Source organism: Ursus maritimus, unplaced genomic scaffold (genome assembly GCF_017311325.1).
Source record: "Ursus maritimus isolate PB19 unplaced genomic scaffold, ASM1731132v1 scaffold_15, whole genome shotgun sequence".
NCBI classification, from domain to species: domain Eukaryota; kingdom Metazoa; phylum Chordata; class Mammalia; order Carnivora; family Ursidae; genus Ursus; species Ursus maritimus.
The window spans coordinates 11,739,537-11,759,012 of NW_024423897.1; the positions used below are offsets into that span (position 1 = coordinate 11,739,537).

At 37.4% G+C, this 19,476-nt stretch overlaps 1 protein-coding gene and 1 long non-coding RNA gene across 3 annotated transcripts; one reads left to right on the plus strand and one right to left on the minus strand.

The window, feature by feature from the left end:
* Positions 1 to 2,101: 2,101 nt before the first annotated feature.
* Positions 2,102 to 18,830, minus strand: MAT2B (methionine adenosyltransferase 2B). Of its 2 annotated transcripts, none has more exons than XM_008692401.2 (7): positions 18,725 to 18,830; positions 9,539 to 9,733; positions 7,568 to 7,682; positions 7,224 to 7,376; positions 4,484 to 4,677; positions 3,364 to 3,477; positions 2,102 to 3,027 (listed from the first exon to the last, which is right to left on the minus strand). In XM_008692401.2, the coding sequence occupies exons 1-7, from the start codon at positions 18,752 to 18,754 to the stop codon at positions 2,857 to 2,859; spliced, it is 972 nt and encodes a 323-aa protein (XP_008690623.1). In that variant the 5' UTR covers positions 18,755 to 18,830; the 3' UTR covers positions 2,102 to 2,856. The 2 variants fall into 2 exon arrangements, with proteins under 2 accessions (XP_008690623.1, XP_040486253.1); XM_040630319.1 differs by lacking the exon at positions 18,725 to 18,830 and adding an exon at positions 16,316 to 16,496.
* On the plus strand, positions 16,443 to 16,953 carry LOC121102751. Its single transcript, XR_005834831.1, has 2 exons — positions 16,443 to 16,581; positions 16,720 to 16,953. It is a non-coding gene; the product is annotated as an uncharacterized LOC121102751 (long non-coding RNA).
* Positions 18,831 to 19,476: the final 646 nt, after the last annotated feature.

A 19,476-nucleotide genomic window follows, 5' to 3' on the forward strand; every position in this document is an offset into this window, starting at 1 on the left:
TAAATTGTGGTTCATTCACTGATACAATGGAAGGTATACTGCCATAAAAGAATACCTAGTTCCTCCTCTTTGGTGCTCTGCAGGTACTATGTAGTAGCTTCTGTGGCTGTTGGTGAAGTACACCTCATGGGCTGGGGGAGGGGAAGGGTGGCTTCAACTAGGTACAGTGACTGATATGGTCACCGTCATCAGGGCCATGGCCTGGGGGTCAGGGATGCTCAACTGGCTCGTGGACGTCTGTGATGACGGCGGCAGGAAAACTGTGTGATCAGAATGGTTTTTATAGATGACTTGAGCCAATTAGTGAGCATATTAAGAATAATGGGAGCTAGATTTCTGTCAGAGAATGGAGCTACACAGAAAAGAATGGAGCAATACGGGCATTGGAAGTACCAATGTGAATTTGTTTCTTTTATAAGAGAGATGTCAGAAAAGTCAGGATCACAAAAGAGAAAACACTGAATAACTGCTGCAGGCTGAAGCTGAAACAAAATGATAAGAAATGCCCCAAGTAAATCCTGGACTGGATAGACTTATAAAGGACATTACTGGCACAGCTTACGTGAACGGGGTCTGGAGTGGATAATTACTGTATCAATGTTAATCTCTTGACTCTGATGGTTAGATTATGGGGTTATGTGGAAGAGCATCCTGATCTTTAGACATTACACACGGACGCATAGTAGGTGGGGGATTAGGAATCATGCCTGCAATTTACTCTTAAATGGCTCAGGAAAAAACCCATACTTTGTGTGTGTATGTAAAGAGAAAGGGAAAATGACAGGATAAATGTGGCTAAATGTTGATAAGTGGGAATACAGACACTCTTGTGCTATTATGATAACTTTTCTGTTAAGACTGACATTTCAGGGGCTCCTGGCTGGCTCAGTCGGTGGAGCACGCGACTCTTGATCTTGGGGTCATGAGTTTGAGCCCCATGTTGGATGTAGAGATTACTTAAAAATAAAATCTTAAAAAAAAAAAAAAAGAGGATTGAAATTTCAAAGTGAAAAAAGTAAAATAAAAACGAATATAGACATTCTTTATAACTAATACAGAATAAACTCTGAAGCATATTATTAAGTACAGAAAAATGTATATTATGATACTATTTGTATAAAGAAGGGATAGTGACATACATGTATGTACACACACATATGTAATGAGTGTATTCTTATTATACAGAGTACCTGCAGAAACATACCAGGATCTGATCTACATTGGTTTCTTCCACAGATCGAAAATCAGTAGCTAGAGAAGAATGAGAAAGGTTTTTTTACTCTGAAACTTTTTGATTTTGTACTATGTGCAATGAAGTAACTTAAAAAAAAAAAAGCTTTAATCCAGTTGTTGCCAAACGCAAGTGCCAGGCTGGCTACTTTAGAAGCATCCAGGGAAAAATTTAAAACTAGATTAGCAGTTCTCAATTCCAGAAATTCTATTTCAGTGAGTGCAGGTTAGGGGTCAGGTACCACTAAAATTTCCCTAATTACAAAATATAACATGGTTTGGGAATTGGTGCTTTAAACAAATCATCCAAACCTGATTCTCTCTAAACCTAAAACTCTAAGTAAATTAGGAATTTAGAAAATACTTTTTGTCCAATGGAGGATAAAATCATAACCTAGGGAAAGGATACCCTGGAAGTGAAATCAGAAAATCTAAAACCAGGGTTCTCAGTGACCCCTGAATAGAAGCCAAGTCATACACTTCATTCCACCATGCTGATTCCTTATTAAGGACCAAAAAATATCCTTGAGGCTAAGGTCACCTCAATGTTACTCTGTATAGATAATACGTTCAAATACTCTGCATTCTTCGAAAGGAACATTCTATGTAAATATGTTGCAAGATTACATAGTTATCTTTAGTTAAAAAACAATCAGTTGCCACAAGTAGATACAATATCTGTAACACTCTAGGTCTCAAGCAGAGTTAACCAGGGTTTATTTTATTATTTATATCTCATATTAAGTATATTGTCTTATACGCATCAGATGTTATTTAAGAACGTAATTTTTAAAAAATAAAGCAAAAAAATAACAGTGAGTTTAGATGTTTGGTCCTTACATTTAAAAAGTAAATAAAAGAAAACTAAGCATTACCATGCCAGCAGTACGTATTTATTATTATTCTTGAATGGCCAAAAGACTTACAAGGCCCATCATTATTAGAATAAACACAGATATGAAATATCACTTAGTGACATGGAGTGAAAAGGATAGTTTTACACATATTAAAAAAATACATACACATACATACATACGCTCTCTGCCAAGTGCTCACCATACACTGCTACAAAAGCAGGAGGCACCAAGCTACAGGAGTTCCAATATACATAACACGTTGAAATATCTCAAGCTTAAAAACTGCACGTAAGTTGCAAAAATAAAGTTTCTTTCTTCAAACATTTTGATCAGAGCTCAAGCAATGCAAATAATGAACACCGATGATTTTCATACTACTTAACTCACTTTAAAACATAAAAAGGTCAACAGTTGCAAAAGTCCTGAAAATGTAGAGGTTATAGGAATGAATAATGCATTTCATCCAAGAAAAAGTCTACAGTAGATCTGTCTCATCCTGGCTCGTAAGTATTTAAGAATCATAATTTACTATACTCAAACAAAGTTAAGCCAGAACAAAATGATAAAAAGAAAAATCATTACTTCAAATGAGGCATTATTGCCCTTAGTTTCTTTAGACGATTTCACTAGTGCAAGAGCATCATTTACCTGAAAGATCATGAGTCACAATTAAAGAGCACTCATACAAAACTATTTCCTTTTTTTCTTTAAAAAGTGCCACATACTATACTTCTCAATTAAAAAAAAAAACAAAAAACCTGCACATACACTAATGAAAGACCGTTTGTCTCCATCTCTTGTCAATGAGGAAAGGCCAGAGTGATTCTTTGATTCCAATTCGAAATGGTGTTCTCTGGCCAATGCCCAAGGTCTCTAATTTGGTGCAGTCAAGCTGAGCATTTCTTGGACGTTGTGCTCCTAAGACAGGACTGTCAGTTATCTTTAAAGAAAAATAAAAACAAATTAAAAATAAATGAAAAGCCTATGTTGCAGTTTTATAGTCTCTTATTTCACTTTGCCCTTACTGAAAATCTGACTTGATCCCTTGAAAAATACACAAATAATCAAGACAATACCTTTCCTATAAACTTCACCAATACTCATGGGCTTCCTTGTCCACAATAATTTAGAGATAAGTAACAATATAAACCACCAACATACAAAGTTCAATTTAATTAGTACCAAAAAATGAAGTCATCCAATATTTTCAAAGCAACGAAAAATTTTTATCGATCTGGGCTTTCAACAAGTGAGGTTTTAAACACCATGTACTTACAGGTCTTAAGTGACTGCTGGGGAGGTTGAAGGCATCTGCAATTGCACAAGCCATTTCATACTTAGTCATCTGTTCGTTGCCAGACCAGTGAAAGGTTCCCTTAATTGATGGATCCTAATAAGGACATAAAAATTCAAAATAGTTTCAACTTTTTGAGTTGAGAAGAATAATAGGGACAAAATATAGGAATAATAGGACAAAAAAGCAAATTTAAAAGTCCAGGAATTAAAATCCATCACTCCTTTCTGGAATGAATGCTCCCCATGAGATACCTAAGATCAAATTCCTATAAATATACCCAGCTAAATATGAGAAGCAATTTCTAGAATTTAGGTTCAAGATTTTTTTTTTTAAATAAAAATATAAATGGCTCCAAATTTTACTTGGTGGAAATCCTAAGAATGATTACAGATTTTTATGGAAACACAGGCCAATTTAATGAGTATTTCCAATTATCCTAAGCTAAAACCAAAACATAACAGAATGATTTTGCAGTATGAGCTAATAAGACATGACATCTTTAAACAGTTCCCATAGTACATATTTAAAATATAAATTTGTGTTAAAAAACTATAGAAAACTATTAACATTCTAAAATAAATCACTCTCATTTCTCTATTAATATTCTAGTTAGTTGCAACCCTCTCAAATGTCTGAAATTAACTCCTATTCAAATATCTATAAACAAAAAATTGCAAATCATTCTTAAAATGGCTGAAATTATAAATTCATATGGAGACTCTTCATTGGCACTACATAAATCTTAAACAGAATGATTTCTTAGACATATTTTGTCATCCGAAGAAAAAATACAAGATTTTAGTCATCTTGCAATAAAAGAATGACAGGGTCCATAGTATATGAGAAAAAATTCAAACACAAGAGCATAGTATTTTTACTATTCATAAATATAGCCTACTATGTGCAAGCTTCTTTTGTTTGTGCGAACTACTTTTGTTCGGTCGCCTTGTAGTTTAAAAAAAGTTTTAAATAAAAACTTGTAGTTACTTATTTATATTATTATAAAGCTATATGTTATTATATATAATAATAAAGAAAGCAAAAACACTTTGTCACTTGTTGATAGAAGTTAAGAACTCTTCCTTCCAAAGATTCTCACCAGCATTCTCTTCTCTGCTAACTGGCGACACACAGTGGCTACATCTTTGACATGTGTGGGGAACCTCTGCTGCCAGTGGTCCATGTTAGCAGACTTGTTACTGAACTGCACTTTATCAAACATAACAGTCACAGCACTTTCTTCAAGCTTTTCAACTTCTCCATACAGAACAGGAATTCTCAAAACAGCAGCTCCTAGGAATTAGTAAAAACAGGAAATTTTTTAAAGCTGACTGGTTCTAAGTCTTGATATAAAATTAAAGTATGTGGATTTAAATAACAGTTACAGATGGACGCCTAGGTGGCTCAGTCAGTTAAGCGTCTGCCTTCAGCTCAGGTCATGATCCAGCGTCCTGGGATCGAGACCCACCACATCAGGGAACCTGCTTCTCCCTCTCCCTCTGCTGCTCCCTCTGCTTGTGCACGCATGCACGCTCTCTCTCAAATAAATAAATAAAAATCTTAAAAAAAAAATACTGTTGTAGAAAACTTGCAACATACCAAAATGACACAGTTCACCTATAATAATGCCCATTTAACAAATATTATACTGAATATTTTTAAAGGTCTCTGTCATTTGGGGTCTTCTTATATATTACTTTTAACAATCATAACAATAAAGAAATTAAACTGATCACGACAACTAAATGCAATGAGGGATCTTTGAATCCTAGATTAAAAAATAAAATGCAATGAAGGACACTATCGAGACAAGTGGGAAAATTCCTACATAGATGATATATTATAGTATAACATCATATTAATGTTAAATTTCCTGAGTGTGATAACTACACTGTAATTATGTAAAGAACATTCTTGTTAGAAGATAAATAGCACAGGGGCGGCCTGGGTGGCTCAGTCGGTTGAGTGTCTGCCCCTGGTTTCGGTTCAGGTCATGATCTCAGGGTTGTGAGATCAAGCCCAGGACAGGGCTCTGTGCTCAGTGGGAAGATTCTCTCCCTTTGCTCCTTCCCCCACCCCAAAATAAAGAAATAAATAAATCTTAGGGGGAAAAAAGAAAAGATAAAAAAAGATAAAGAGCATGGTGAAAGATTTTGGGGTGAATTTCAACTAATTCTCAACAAGTTTGGTGAAAACGCACACACACAACACATTCACAAGGGGTGAATCTATATAAAAGTTATGAGTGTTTCACCACGTAATTCTTGAAATCATTCATTAAGGAATTATTAGCATTCAGATTTTATGTTGGTCCCTACTGAGCAATTACAACAGACTTTGGATAATTAACACTTTAACTGAAAATTAACTTTTTTTTTTTTTTAAGATTTTTTATTTATTTATTCGACAGAGATAGAGACAGCCAGCAAGAGAGGGAACACAAGCAGGGGAAGTGGGACAGTAAGAAGCAGGCTCATAGCGGAGGAGCCTGATGTGGGGCTCGATCCCACAACACCGGGATCACGCCCTGAGCCGAAGGCAGACGCTTAACCGCTGTGCCACCCAGGCGCCCCTGAAAATTAACTTTTTAATTAAATTAGCATATTGGATAACCACATATAGGTATGTATTCAAGGATGATTCCTTCAAGATAATTAATAATAACAACAACAACAACAACAAAAAACCCAAAAAAACAAAATGTGGAAATCTAAGTGCCTCTAAATATGGTGTCTATTCTACAGGATGCTTCTCAAAGACTGTATAGTATAAAGCAGTGCAAGGAATCATTAAATCAAGTACTATGCAGCCACTGATAGGAAAAAGATAATCCAGAGATGACTCAATATGTATTAAAATACAAATATGGGGGGACCAGGTTATAAAACCAAACCCACCATTTTTAAAAATTCACAAAAAATGCTTCCATACCTAACTACATCTGGTGCTTCTTGGAGCCAGCATTATAAAAGAACTTCTACCCTTTACAATTTTGATTTCTTTTTAATTTTTTTCAATAAGGGTATACTTTTTATATTCAGCACATATGTATGTGTATGTATTCACAAACACACATGGGGAAAAGAAGAGCCATACAAATAGAAATTTAAAAACCCGGGGCACCTGGGTGGCTCAGTCAGTTAAGCATCTGACTCTTGATTTCGGCTCAGGTCATGATCACAGGGTTGTGAGATCAAGCCCTGCGTTGGGCTCCACAATGGGTATGAAGCCAACCTGAGATTCTCTCTCTCCCTCTCCATCTGTCCCTCCCTCCCAACCTCTCCCTTTCTCCCTACCTTCAAAAAAAAGAAATTTAAAAACTGTACAAAAAATAACAAATGCCTCAATCTAGGAAAAATTATATGGACCTGTTTTTTGAAAGTTCATTATAAATATTTATAAGATTTCTTTTCTTTATACAGTAACATTTTTTAATGTAAGTTCTATATCCAATATAGGGATTGAACTCATGACCCCAAAATCATCAAGAGTTACGTGCTCTACTGACTGAGACAGCCAGGTGCCCCTATACAACGCATTCATGTATATACTGATACTGGAAGAAGTCTGGAAGGATTTGTGAATTCTTCATGATTTCTAAAATTCTTATTTTTCTTTTTTTATTAACTATATTCTCTAATTTTTCTCCAATGATTTATGCTCCTTAATTTTTTCAAAATTTTATATGTTTTATATATAGCATACCACATATATATATATATATATATATGATGTATCTCCACAGATACAGATATATAGATATAGATATAGATATATATGTATATAAAAGGAATCCTCAGCAGTCAAAACTATCAGGAGCTACAGAAATTGTGTCTTACCTAAATTGTTCTCTAGGACAGCCTTTTCTCCTTCTAATTTTGTTTTGCCATACAGATTTAGGGGACTTGGTACGTCTTCCTCTCTATAAGGTGGATTTGTTCCATCAAATACATAATCTGAGCTAATGTAGATCAGAAATGCTCCAATCGAAGCTAAAAAAGACAGACATAAAAGAAAGAAAAGAATCTATTAAATTATTACATAACATCACTCTGTACTGGCATTTATGATAGCTTATTCATTATATATAAACAAATTCTTATAAGTGACCTAGAAAACTTTAATCTTTATAAACTCAGCAATTATTTAATATTTTATGAAGATTTTATAAAGTCATCATTACCTGCTTCCTTTGCTAAATTCCCAGAAGCATCCACATTAAGTTGAGAAGCAGCATCTGGCTGATTTTCGACAACATCTGGCCTTCTCTCTGCTGCACAATGTACTACGACATGGGGCTGGAAGTTAAACATTGATGTATTGTTAACCCAAAAGGAGTAAAACAGGGGAGCTACAGCCTTCCAACAGTAACTCAATTCATAAAAAAGGTTTGTTAAATTGACATTCCTTCAACTAAAGAATTGCTGTAATTTTTTTTTTTTTTAGAATTGCTGTAATAGTTTTGTCATGCTTCCTTTTTTCAAGTTTCAAACTTCCTTAAAATAAATGTAGGCCCTGAAAAGAAAAGAGCAATTTAGTAATCCCTAGGCAAAACCAGACAAACTCAAGAGTCAACAACTATTATTTCTCAAAATAAGCTTTGTTCTCTAATTTGGATGGGAGAAAAGAGCTAACATTTATGTAATTAACAGGACCTAAATATTTAATTAATCTATGTTAAAAGAATACCAATTACAAATTAAGTTCATAAATTCAAATCTCTTAGACCAATCATTTAAAGAATGTCAACCATCCATAAAAACTACTCCCAGTTGAGTATTTAGTATGTCAGCTATATACGAAGCCACTGTGCAAGGAGCAAGGATTTCATAACCTACTGGAAAAGAAGGATGTGTAAAGAGATTGTTTCAGGACTATGTGACAGACATCAAGATATAGGAATGGGAGCACCTGGCTGGCTCAGTCAGTAGAGCATGCGATTCTTGATCTTGGGGTAGTGAGCCTCATGTTGCGCCTAGAGCTTACTTAAAAAAAAAAAAAAAAGGAAAAAAAGAAAAAAGACTGAAGCTAGAGGAATGCACAGGGTCCTTTGTAAAGAAAGGGCATCTACTTCCCAGAGATGAGGCAAGGTGAAGATTTGGTAAAACCACTGACAGGCAGGGCTAATGTACAAACACACCAAACTAACTCCTTCCTTAACAACTATTGAGGAAGCATAATCTTAGAGTTGTTTTAAAATTTGAATGTGCATAATCTGGGGTACATCTTTAAATGTCCTGGGCCCCACACAGACTAACTGAATTAAAATCTCTGGGAGTGAGACCTAAAGAACAAGTTCCCCAAGTGATTCTGATGCAGGTGTCCCTTGGACATTACTGAAAAGAACTTTAACTCTCAATTTGATCAGAGATAGAAAAGAACCTAAATTTTTCAGTAACTTTTCTGCAGCAACGGTCAACAAGTTATTTAACCTGAGCCTTTGTCATCTCTAACATGGAAATGATAATATCTACTTTGCAGTGTTGTAAGGTTTACAGTAATATTAAAAAGGCATTTGCATAGAAAGTCATACTTAACAAGAAAACCTCACAAACATAAGCTTTTCATAAAATGCTTTTTATAAAATTTCCAAGTTTTGTAAACCTATGTTTCAACCCAGTCTTTTTAAGGACTGCATATACTTTGCCATGCTTACAGAAAAAACAACAACAAAAGAAAGTGCACTGTACCATTGACCGTAGAACATGGGTTTGAATTACATCAGTTTACTTACATTCTGATTTTTTAAAAATAAATAGAATACTGTAAATATATTTTCTCAGTAACATTTTCTTTTCCCTAGCTTACTTTATTGTGAGAATACAATATATAACACGTATACAAAATATGTGTTAATCAACTATGTATGTTATTGCTAAGGCTCCAGTCAATAGTAGGCTCTTAGTAGTTAAGTTCTGGGGAAGTAAAAAGTCATACATACATGTTCAGCTGTGCAGGGGTCAGCACTCCTAAACCCTGCACTGTTCAAGGGTCAACTACGTACTCTTGCTGCTTAATAGGTTAGAGCTTAAGTACTGTAATTTCCTTGAGAGCAAGAACATTTTCTAAATCATCCAGACAATTCTTAATAGAGTTTATAGACAAATCTTAGTATAGTTTATTTCTGTGTTAAAATAAACAGACTCAACCATACCTGAAAATCATGAATGATGTGATGAACCGCTTCAGAATCCAAAAGATTAACCTGTTCAAATTTTGGTCTTGCTCTTCTAAAACCACAGCCAAAGGCATGCCAATTATTCTGCTTAAATTCTTTATACACAGCTCTGCCAAGAAGTCCAGTTGCACCAGTAATCAGAACCCGCCTACTGGGGACGTTAACTTCCTCCTAAAAGGTGAGTGGGAGAAAAAAGGATTACTTACTTCGAAAATATTCTCTCTACAAAATTAGTTATCATCATTGTTCACTAAGTACTTCAAGTCTAAGTAGTTTGCTTCATATCCCAGATCTATTAGACAATTCTTAAGTTAGAATGAAGATCAAGCTACAGCAATAATTATACCACTTAAGAAAAGGTTTTATTAATCCTATCCATGAAAAAGAACATAAGATGATATTTTAAGGATATACCTAATCAGATTTAGATTTCCTGTTTTTTTTAAAATAAATATTTTATTTTTAAGTAACTCTACACCCAACATGGGGCTCTAACTTACAACCCCGAGATTAAGACTCACATGCTCCACTGACTGAGCTAGCCAGGTGCCCCGATTTCCTGTTAATAACAGAAAATCTTATTTTAATGATCAATGATGTCCAAATGAATAAACAGCAATTTTAATTACATTCTCCAGTTTATGAAAATGCACAATTAGTGTGAAGCTTACTAATTTTTAATGCCCTGATTAACTATTTGGCTGTATTCCATCAATATATTCACAAGTTGACAATTTTGGTCTTCAGTTTGTAATCCCAAGTTTTTTTCAAATCTCATTGATTTATCATATTCTGATAGGTCTGAGTTAGAGAACTCACATTTCACAGGAATTAATGTGGAGGAAAAATACATGTGGTCCTTACAGTAATAATATTCCAAGTTTAAGCAAACTGGTAAATGTTCCTGAGTTAACTCTAAATTTACCCAAGAGACCAGTTTAAAATAACAGTTTTAAAAAACTAACCAGTTAAAACTAACGCAGAGCAGGAGAGGGACCCTAACACAAAAAAAAAAAAAGGGAAAAAAAGAAAAAGAAACTAAAGTATTTTAAACTACTCTGTGTTCTTATATGAAAAAGAAAAAATTCCTTAGACAATGAAATTAAAAGGAACTACTATTTAGGAAAAAAAAGTTGTTTCCAAAGCAGTTTAAATACTTCCTTTCTTCCCAAGATGGGTAACACCAAATGTCCCAAACTCTGAATAAAACCAACATTTACAATTTTAAAAACCACCAATAAAAAGTTTTATTACGGGCACTTGGCTGGCTGAGTTGGTACAACGTGTGACTCTTGATCTCAGGGTCATGAGTTCAAGCCCAAGTTGGGTGTGGAGCCTACTTAAAAAAAAGATGTATTATATTTTTTCAATTTGGGGTCTTTTTATTTCAAGTGTTGTTATATTCTGGGCTGTCAAAAACTTTAAACAAGTACAGTGCCTGGATGGCTCAGTTGGTTAAGCATCTGCCTTTGGCTCAGGTCATGATCCCAGGGTCCTGGTACCCAGTCCTGTATCAGGCTCCCTGCTCAGGGGGGAATCTGCTTCTCCCTCTCCCTCTGCCTCTCCCCCAGCTCATGCTCTCTCTTGCTCCCTCTCTCTCAAATAAATAAAGTCTTTAAAAAAAAAATTTTAAACAAGCATACAATAACTAAAGATAAACTTTCTTTGTTAGTCCTTAGTTCAGCAGAATAATTTAAAACTATGCTTTTTTTTTTTTTTTTTTTAAAGAAGGCCACCACAGGGTGCCTGGGTGGCACAGTCAGTTAGATGTCTGATGCTTTGTTTCAGCTCAGGTCCTGATCTCAGAGTCGTGAGACTGAGCCCAGTGTTGAGCTCCACACTCAGCAGGGAGTCTGCTTGAGATTCTCTCTCCTGCTCCCTCTGCCCCTCCAGTTTGCATGTGCGCGCCTATTCGCACGCATTCTCTGAAATAAATAAATCTTTAAAAAGAAAAAAGCCAAAAAAAAAGAAAGAAAAGATAAGAAAAGAAAAAAGCCACCCAAGGTAGGTATACCTACCACAGGAAAATTTGAAATGAAAGGGGCTGACAGCAATAGCATAAAGGGGTGGCCCCAGGGTGGCTCAGTCGATTAGGCATCCAACTCTTGGTTTCTGATCAGGTCATGATCTGCAAGTAGTGTGATCGAGCCCCAGGCTGGGCCTCTGGTGGAGCCTGCTTGTCCCTCTCCCTCCCCCCACTTGCACACGTGCTCTCTTGCTCTCTCTAAAATAAATAGAATCTTAAAAAAGAAAAAGAAAGAAACCACATGATGGTAAACTCTTAAAGGTATTTTTTCCTTAGTTTTAAAACATTTTAAAAATTGAAGGAAAAATCGTCTAGGCTGTCTGTTGTAAAAGTTGGCTCTAAGCCAATTGATCTATGAAAACAAGGATTTCAGCCAGCAAAATATTTTCTTTGAATTTTGGCAAGAAAATAGCTCTACAAAGACTGATTTGTAAAGAAGAGAAAACATGCCAAGTCTAGTAGATACAATCAGAAAACAATTTACACAGGATAAATACCATAAAGATCCCTGGGAAAATGTAAGAGAGCGATGATTTGGTTTCTTCTGAGTTTCTCACTTTTTATTACTTCACAGTAATGAAGGAAAGGAATATATAACAGTTCTTAGTTGGCGGTTCTTAGGCTTCACTATGTATAAGAATCATGCTCAAGGCTTTCAGATCTGGTACATCCGGGATAAGTCCTGATAATCTGCATTTCTAACAAGTTCCCAGTAATGTGCTGAAGACAGTGATTTGGGAACTGCCCTTTGAGAAGCATAATCTTGAACTCCAGGAAAAGTCCAAGGTTTTCCTAAAGAAAAATTTAACTTATACAAAGAAACCAAAAAATTGTCATCTACCTTTCTAGTAGCAACATCTTTCCTTCCCTCTTCTCCCGTTAAAAAAAGGAAAACAAAAACAAAGTCAAAGAACAACTATATGTATTCCACAAAGGTTACTAACATTGGATTCAGATCTCTGCGTACTTCACTGATTCTGTGAAGCACACTTTTCCCTCATTTTAACATCCCTGTTGAATGAAAGAGATGCATCTTATTACTGTGTCATAGTCTGGCAGTGTCTTTTGCTTTTTAGTGCATCTTAAAATCAGAGCCCAGATGATCTTATAATCAAGTACATCTTAGACTTGATAAAATACAGTATTAAATTACAAGGACAGCAAGGCTCTTAGGGAATTTAATATACTTAACTTTAAAAAAGGATGAGGTTGCGTGGAAAAAATACAATCTTATGTCCTTATAGCCTGGGGTAATTTGTAAGGTCCCTAGAAGAAAAGAGGAAACAGTCCATGGTACCCAATGGTCAGACGTCAATGCTCAAGAATTTTCTTTATTAAAGAGAACAGAGATCTGAAATGCAAGCATTTCCTAAAACGGAAATGATACTGCACAATCTTATATTTGAAAACTATCGACTGTTATGTGTAAGCCTACATCATACCTTCTGATCATAAGAATAGCCTTGTTAGACAAGCAGGGCAAATATTTCCAAACTGAGGAATCTGAAGTCCAGAGATGTTAAAGGCTTTACCGAGAATAAATGGAAAAGGTTGGGCCCAGAACTTTTTCTAGCTTCTATGGTCCAGCCAAACACATACTGAGTTTTGTCTTAAACCTCTGACCTTCTATTTGATTTCATAATGATTAAATTTTAACTATTCTGCCACAAAATGTGGTTTTGAGAAGTTACTGAAAGCTCTATTGATCAAATTCCTTATTAGTAAAATGAGGCATGTGGACAAGATGACTAAGGCTCTTCCAGCTTTACAGTTCTACAATTCTAACATTTTCCATATTATCCTTAACACAGAGGCAACTGAAAAGAGTGAAAAGAGCTTCATTTACTTAAAGTAATTTTTCCTCTTCTCACAGAGTTCTCTCTAGAGACTCAATGAGCACCTTCTGTCACCACCATAGGAGCCAAGACAAGATTTTTGTCATAAACTGCAAGTTTATTGGTGGTTGGCAAATAAAATATGCCTCACTCTAAAATTAAAAGATGCCAAACAAAAATATCTATTTTTGACTTTCTATATATAAACAAAAATCCACCTGAAGCTTTTTAAAAGCACAGTTTTTATTTTTTATTTTTTTATTTTATTTTTTTATTTTTTTAAGATTTTATTTATTTATTTGAGAGAGAGAGAGAGACAGCCAGCGAGAGAAGGAACATAAGCAGGGGGAGTGGGAGAGGAAGAAGCAGGCTCCCAGCAGAGCAGGGAGCCCGATGCGGGGCTCGATCCCAGGACTCTGGGATCACGCCCTGAGCTGAAGGCAGACGCTTAACGACTGAGCCACCCAGGCGCCCCAAAGGAAGAAGCAGGCTCCCAGAGGAAGAGCCTGATGTGGGACTCGATCCCCGAACGCCAGGATCATGCCCTGAACCGAAGGCAGACGCCTAACGACTGCACTACCCAGGCGCCCATGATTTTTTTTTTTTTTAAAGAAAAGGAATGAAATTCCTCTAAAAAATTACTTTGGACTGTTACTCCATAAAATATTTTAGTCCTGCAAGACACTGGAATGTCCATCCACTTCAAAGAACTCAGAATGAAGAAGCTGTAGTTAACCCAAATCACAACAGAGTTGAAAATATTATCTGCCTCAAAAGTCGACTTTCTTAATTTCTATTATATGTAAAGTATCAAGCATCACTTTAAGTTACTCTGAATGTATTTGCCTCTAACTACATAAACACTCAGAAGTACAGAACTAGGGGCGCCTGGGTGGTTCAGCTGGTTAAGCCTTTGGCTTGGGTCATGATCCCAGGGTCCTGGGATGGAGCCTGCTTCTCCCTCTGCCTCTTCCTGCTGCTCCCCCTGCTTGTGCTTTTTCTCTGTCAAATAAATAAAATCTTGAAGGAAATACTAAAAAAAAAAAAAAAAAAAAAAAAAAAAAAGTACAGAACTACAAGTGACCAGATTTATAGACACCAAAAGAATTCTCAAAAAATTAAAAACATATAAATAAATGTAGAGGTACCACTTTTATTACGTTACCTAATCAAATAATACCAAACTACAGGTAAAGGGATAAACGGCTCTTTCAAAATGATCTAACACTACTTCGGGACAGTGATTTCTCCTTAGCACACTTACATTATCTTCTACTAAAAAATGTCCTAAAAAAAGAATGAGACACTACTAACATCTAAATAGAGATCTTCTTAAATTTTAGTGGTAAATACAATACTTTGCTATTTTTAGAACCTCTTAAATTCGGCAGTTTCCTATTCATTTCTTTAATTGATCCTCATACAACATTCCCCAGGAAGCAGATCTCTGCGCAGACATTACTGGACTCTAAAAAACTCAAGATTCTGTGACTACCTAGGTGACACTGGTCTAACTGCTACTGTCACCCTATTTCTACCCTACAAGACCGTCTTAACAGGTACCACTACAGTCGCCTTCTCCGATGTAAGCTGTAATGCATCCTCCTTCTCACAAGTCAATTTTAATTCTACATGTTTTGAGAGAGCTGTAAATATGTGTCAAGATTTAGGATGGGGACCCCTGGCCAGCTCAGTCTGTACAGCTTTAGACTCTTGATCTCAGCGCTGTGAGTTTGAGCCCCACGATGGGTGTACAGATTATTTTAAAATAAAAAAATCTAAAAAAAAAAAAAAAAAAGATTTAGGGTGCATCATTTTTAGTGAAGGAAATCATGAAAACCTATTCTCAGTCTACTGAACTCCTGTGAAAAAAGATTAAGCTTTACACACACCGAGGCATATATGTAAACAACGTGTAACATTATTATGCATTCAGTACTTTGGGGAGCACATAGGAACAACACAGAAGTTTAAATAGTCCATTTAGCCTAACTTTACCCCCCAAACCGCAAAGTGATTAGAAACACTAAATATACTACATCTCGGAAGCATAAAAATTCTGCAATATCAAGAACAGTTATCTCCCCTATCTTTTCTTATTTCCGCCAAGACACATCGGTCTAGGCATTAACATTCTTCTTTTCCCCATTGCTAGATATATCCTGTGGATTGAAGGCTGGGAGGCCTAGAATGAAATACAAGAAAGAATGGAGGAGGGGGATGTCTGGAATAGCTCTCCCACAGTAACAATCTTTCTTTACGTAACCTCCATGGCGGTTCGAAGCCTGAGAAAGTGAAAGAGATTTGTATCTGAATCTCGGCTCCAAGCTTACTGAATTAACTTGGACGAAGAACTCATCATGTAAACCTCAATCTTCTCATCTGCAAAATGGAGCAAAAACAGTATCTCACAGTTATGACGATTAATAATGCATGTAAAGTGCATAACATAGTGCCTTGCACTAAGAGTTCAGTAAGTTGTCATCTCCAAATCTGCTATTTCTAAAAAAACACTTTCTCCTTCTTAGATAAGAACTGGTAAGATTGAGAGATACGAACAAAGAATGAAAAAAATTCAGAGAGATAAAACAAAACCGAAAGAACTCTGAAAAGCCCTTCTTCGTTCCTGGGAGGGGAGACAGAAGAACCAGAGTGAAACCAGACCACTCGTTTCCTGCCGCAGGACTGGAAGAGCAAACACTGACGGGTGAGCACGGGGGTAAACAAACTCGGTGGCGCCGCCCTCTCCTCCCAGAGCTGGGAAGGAGGTGCTAGGGCGACTCAGAGCCGGGGGCTCGGATTCCTGCAGAATGCGCAGGGTAAATCGAACCCCCACGCTCGTTCCCCTCTGCATTCCCGGTTCCTACGAGACCCCCAGGCCGACTCCCTCACCTCCACCAGCCGGCAGCTCCCGGGAACAAAGTGGATGGAGAGCTCGTTCTCCCGCCCCACCATGCCCGCCGTCTTCGCGCCGCCGCCGCAGCGACCGCCACTTCCTCCAGCCCAGGACCGCCACGGGCCGCAGCTCCTTCGCCCTCGGCCCGCCTCCCTAGGTCCGGGCCGGCCCCCGCTCTCCGCTTCCGGCTTCCGCCGCCAAGGCCTGGACCGTTGATTGGCCACGCTCAGCCGATGCCCCAGAAAGGGGGCGGGCGCGTTCGGTACGCTCCCAGCCCACTCGCCAACTCTTAAAGGGATACATAAAACAAAGGCCTTTGCCTTACACAGTGAATTCAAGTTTTGTTTGGGGAGGGGTTGTCTATTTTATGTACTTTTTTCTCTCTCTGTCTTTGTTCTAGACTAGGGAAGGATTGAATTGGATCGCCTAGAGTTTCAAGTTTCCAGACTGCGCAGTGCATAAGAATCAACTGGGCATGTAATACATAAAGTAGGAGAAAACATTTTAAAGCCAGGAGGTGGGTTTGGGGAAGACGGAGAGGAGGGAGGACAGTGGACATCTATCTCTGCAGCATTAGGAGTGTTTTTTTCAGAGTATTAGAAAGACAAAGAATAAAAATACAAGTGTTGGCATCTGAGTCATTAACACCTCAACAAGCCATTTGTCTTTCTGGGATGCTAAAAAGTGGTACGTGTGAAATTCAAAATAAGTCAAACTATTTTTAACTAGTTAAAAATAAAAAGGGGGCCGGTAGGGGGAGGAATTATCCGGGTGCCTCTTCAAAACACAGATTCTCGGACTGTACCCATAAATACAAAACGAGAATCTGGTAATAGAGCCAGGGACTCTACATTTTAGCGGAATGAACAGGAGTCCAGAGCCCATCCGACCCCCTTTGAGAAGCAATCCCATCAGGAACTTCCCCGTCGGGCTCCGCGAGCTTGGCCTCCACAACCACTGCAAATTAAATAAGCAGCCAAGCCGGGAGAGTAATGCTAGACTCTCCACCACTTGCATGGCTTCTTAAAAGTAGCAAATCAGAACAACAACCCTGAGTGCGGAGAAAGACGTCGCAGGCAACTGGTTTCCTTCCCAGCTCGAAACAGCAAAATTCCTGTCGGCCGGGACGCCTGTGAAATTTACTCAGGAAAAAACCCGCCATGGAACGTGTAGGGTTCGCCAGCATTGCACCCAACAGTCCCGAGTGTTCTCACCCAGACACGCCGGAGACAAGACTTACAAGTCGCCCAGAGGCGTGACCGCGTCTTGGATTTTTCTTAAAAGGCCTTATTTTTATAATCCCTTTTGGTTTATTTCAGAGCCAAAGACTAAGCAGCCTTTTGAAAAAGTTTTTCTTTGTCTGAGCCCCCGTGAATTTCCTTTCTACCCCACCCCCCAACAGGAATTCATTTCTTTATTCGAGTAAACAATCTTTCTTTGGAACGGTGGGGGAAGAGAGCCTGAAGCCCCTCACTTTCTGATGTTTATTTTTACCCTGTTTACTGTTAGTCAGTTTAGCATTATTCAGAGAGTCCTTGAGAGGACTGCCCCAGCATTAAACATTCATAATCTGCAGACAAAGAAAAGGTGAGTGTGGGTGGGTGGGTAGGGGAGGCAAATTCCACATCTTCCTAATCCTCCGGTTTAAAAACTGGGATTTTTGTTGGTGTTGTTAATTTCTAGATGCAATGGCTGAGGCAACCTGATCGTTCTGGTAAGAAGAAAAAATTAAGTGTACAGTGCGAAGATTTAAGGACATGCATATGCAATTACTAATTTTTTTCTTCTCAGAGCAGCCTTGTCCAGAGTTAGGAACAAGAGTTTTCTTGTCTACCTTTGAGAATCTGGTTTGATACCTCCCAGGTAAACAGTATAGTTCTAGAGGCATATGTTCATGTATAGTTTTTATTCATTCTCTTTAAAGATGAAAGTTTGTGCACAAAAATGCCATCGTTGTACAGACAATATCCAAGTTCCTGTGGTGGCTAAGTATAAATTCGGAGAGAGCAGTCTGGAGCTAAAGTTATGTTAGCAGATTCAGTTCATGCTTAGACAAAGAAAGGCTGGAGCACACAATTAATAGGTAAAATCCTTACTTATATAGAACCTTCACCTACATCATTGCATTTAATCTGGTAAATGAAACCACTGTTCTGTTTTGCATTTTATTTTTGTCAATTAATGAGACTTAGCTGAGCTCTTCAAAACATGGTTCCCAGGGTCAATAATTAAGTTGGTTTATTCTTCCATATTCCAAAGTTACATGTTTTACAGAAATGAATGACACCCGCTTCTTTTTTTTCTTTTTTTAACACACCCTTGTGGTTTTTACCAGACATTCACTGGGATGCTTTTTAAAGAAACTAACTCCAGACTGCTTCATTTCTGGAAAAGCTAGCTCTTACCTGTTCCATGTCCTCCGGCATTTCAGGCATGATTCCAAAATTATCTCAGGAAAACAGATTTGGGATGAGTCTCAGCCTCTGCCTCTTCTGCCTGGGTCTTTGTTCTGCCTGAAGAGAGCGCAGGCACGCAAAAACGTGAGCCTCAGCTTCACTCGACCTTTTAAATTAGCATTTTGATTCCAATCCCAGAATCTCATGCCGTTTTCCACATTGCAGTAAACTGGCAGCTGATTCCCCCTGGCAGTCTTGAAAATACCCAATGAGAAGTTTCATGTTTAATTGCATGTCAAGTTAGGGTCCATTAGCAAAACCATTAGGAGAACCAATTTATTTTAAAAAGAAGAAGAAACAAAGAAACAAAAAACTTCCTGTGAAGACTTGCTGCAATTTTCTCTTGCAGAAGAAAAGCAAGAGCTCACAGTTGGAAAGCATGCAGATCATGCAACTGATTCGTGTTCTGAAATATTTTATTCAGTTATGCCTTAATTGCAACAGAATCTTAGTAAAGTTTTTCAGTCCTTTTTCTGCCCAGTGCCTCCTAATTAACTATTTCAAAGGACAGTAAAAGGCACTGGTGGTAATAGCACCCAACAGTTAAAATGCAACAGGTCATTTCTATTAACATTATGCTGCCTTCGGACTGAGAAAATGGTAGGTGGAGTAGCTTTAAGTTTGGCCAAGCATTAAGGAGTTCTAGATGAATGATTCACAAATCTGCCTGTACCACAGAACTTACGAAACAAAATCATTCT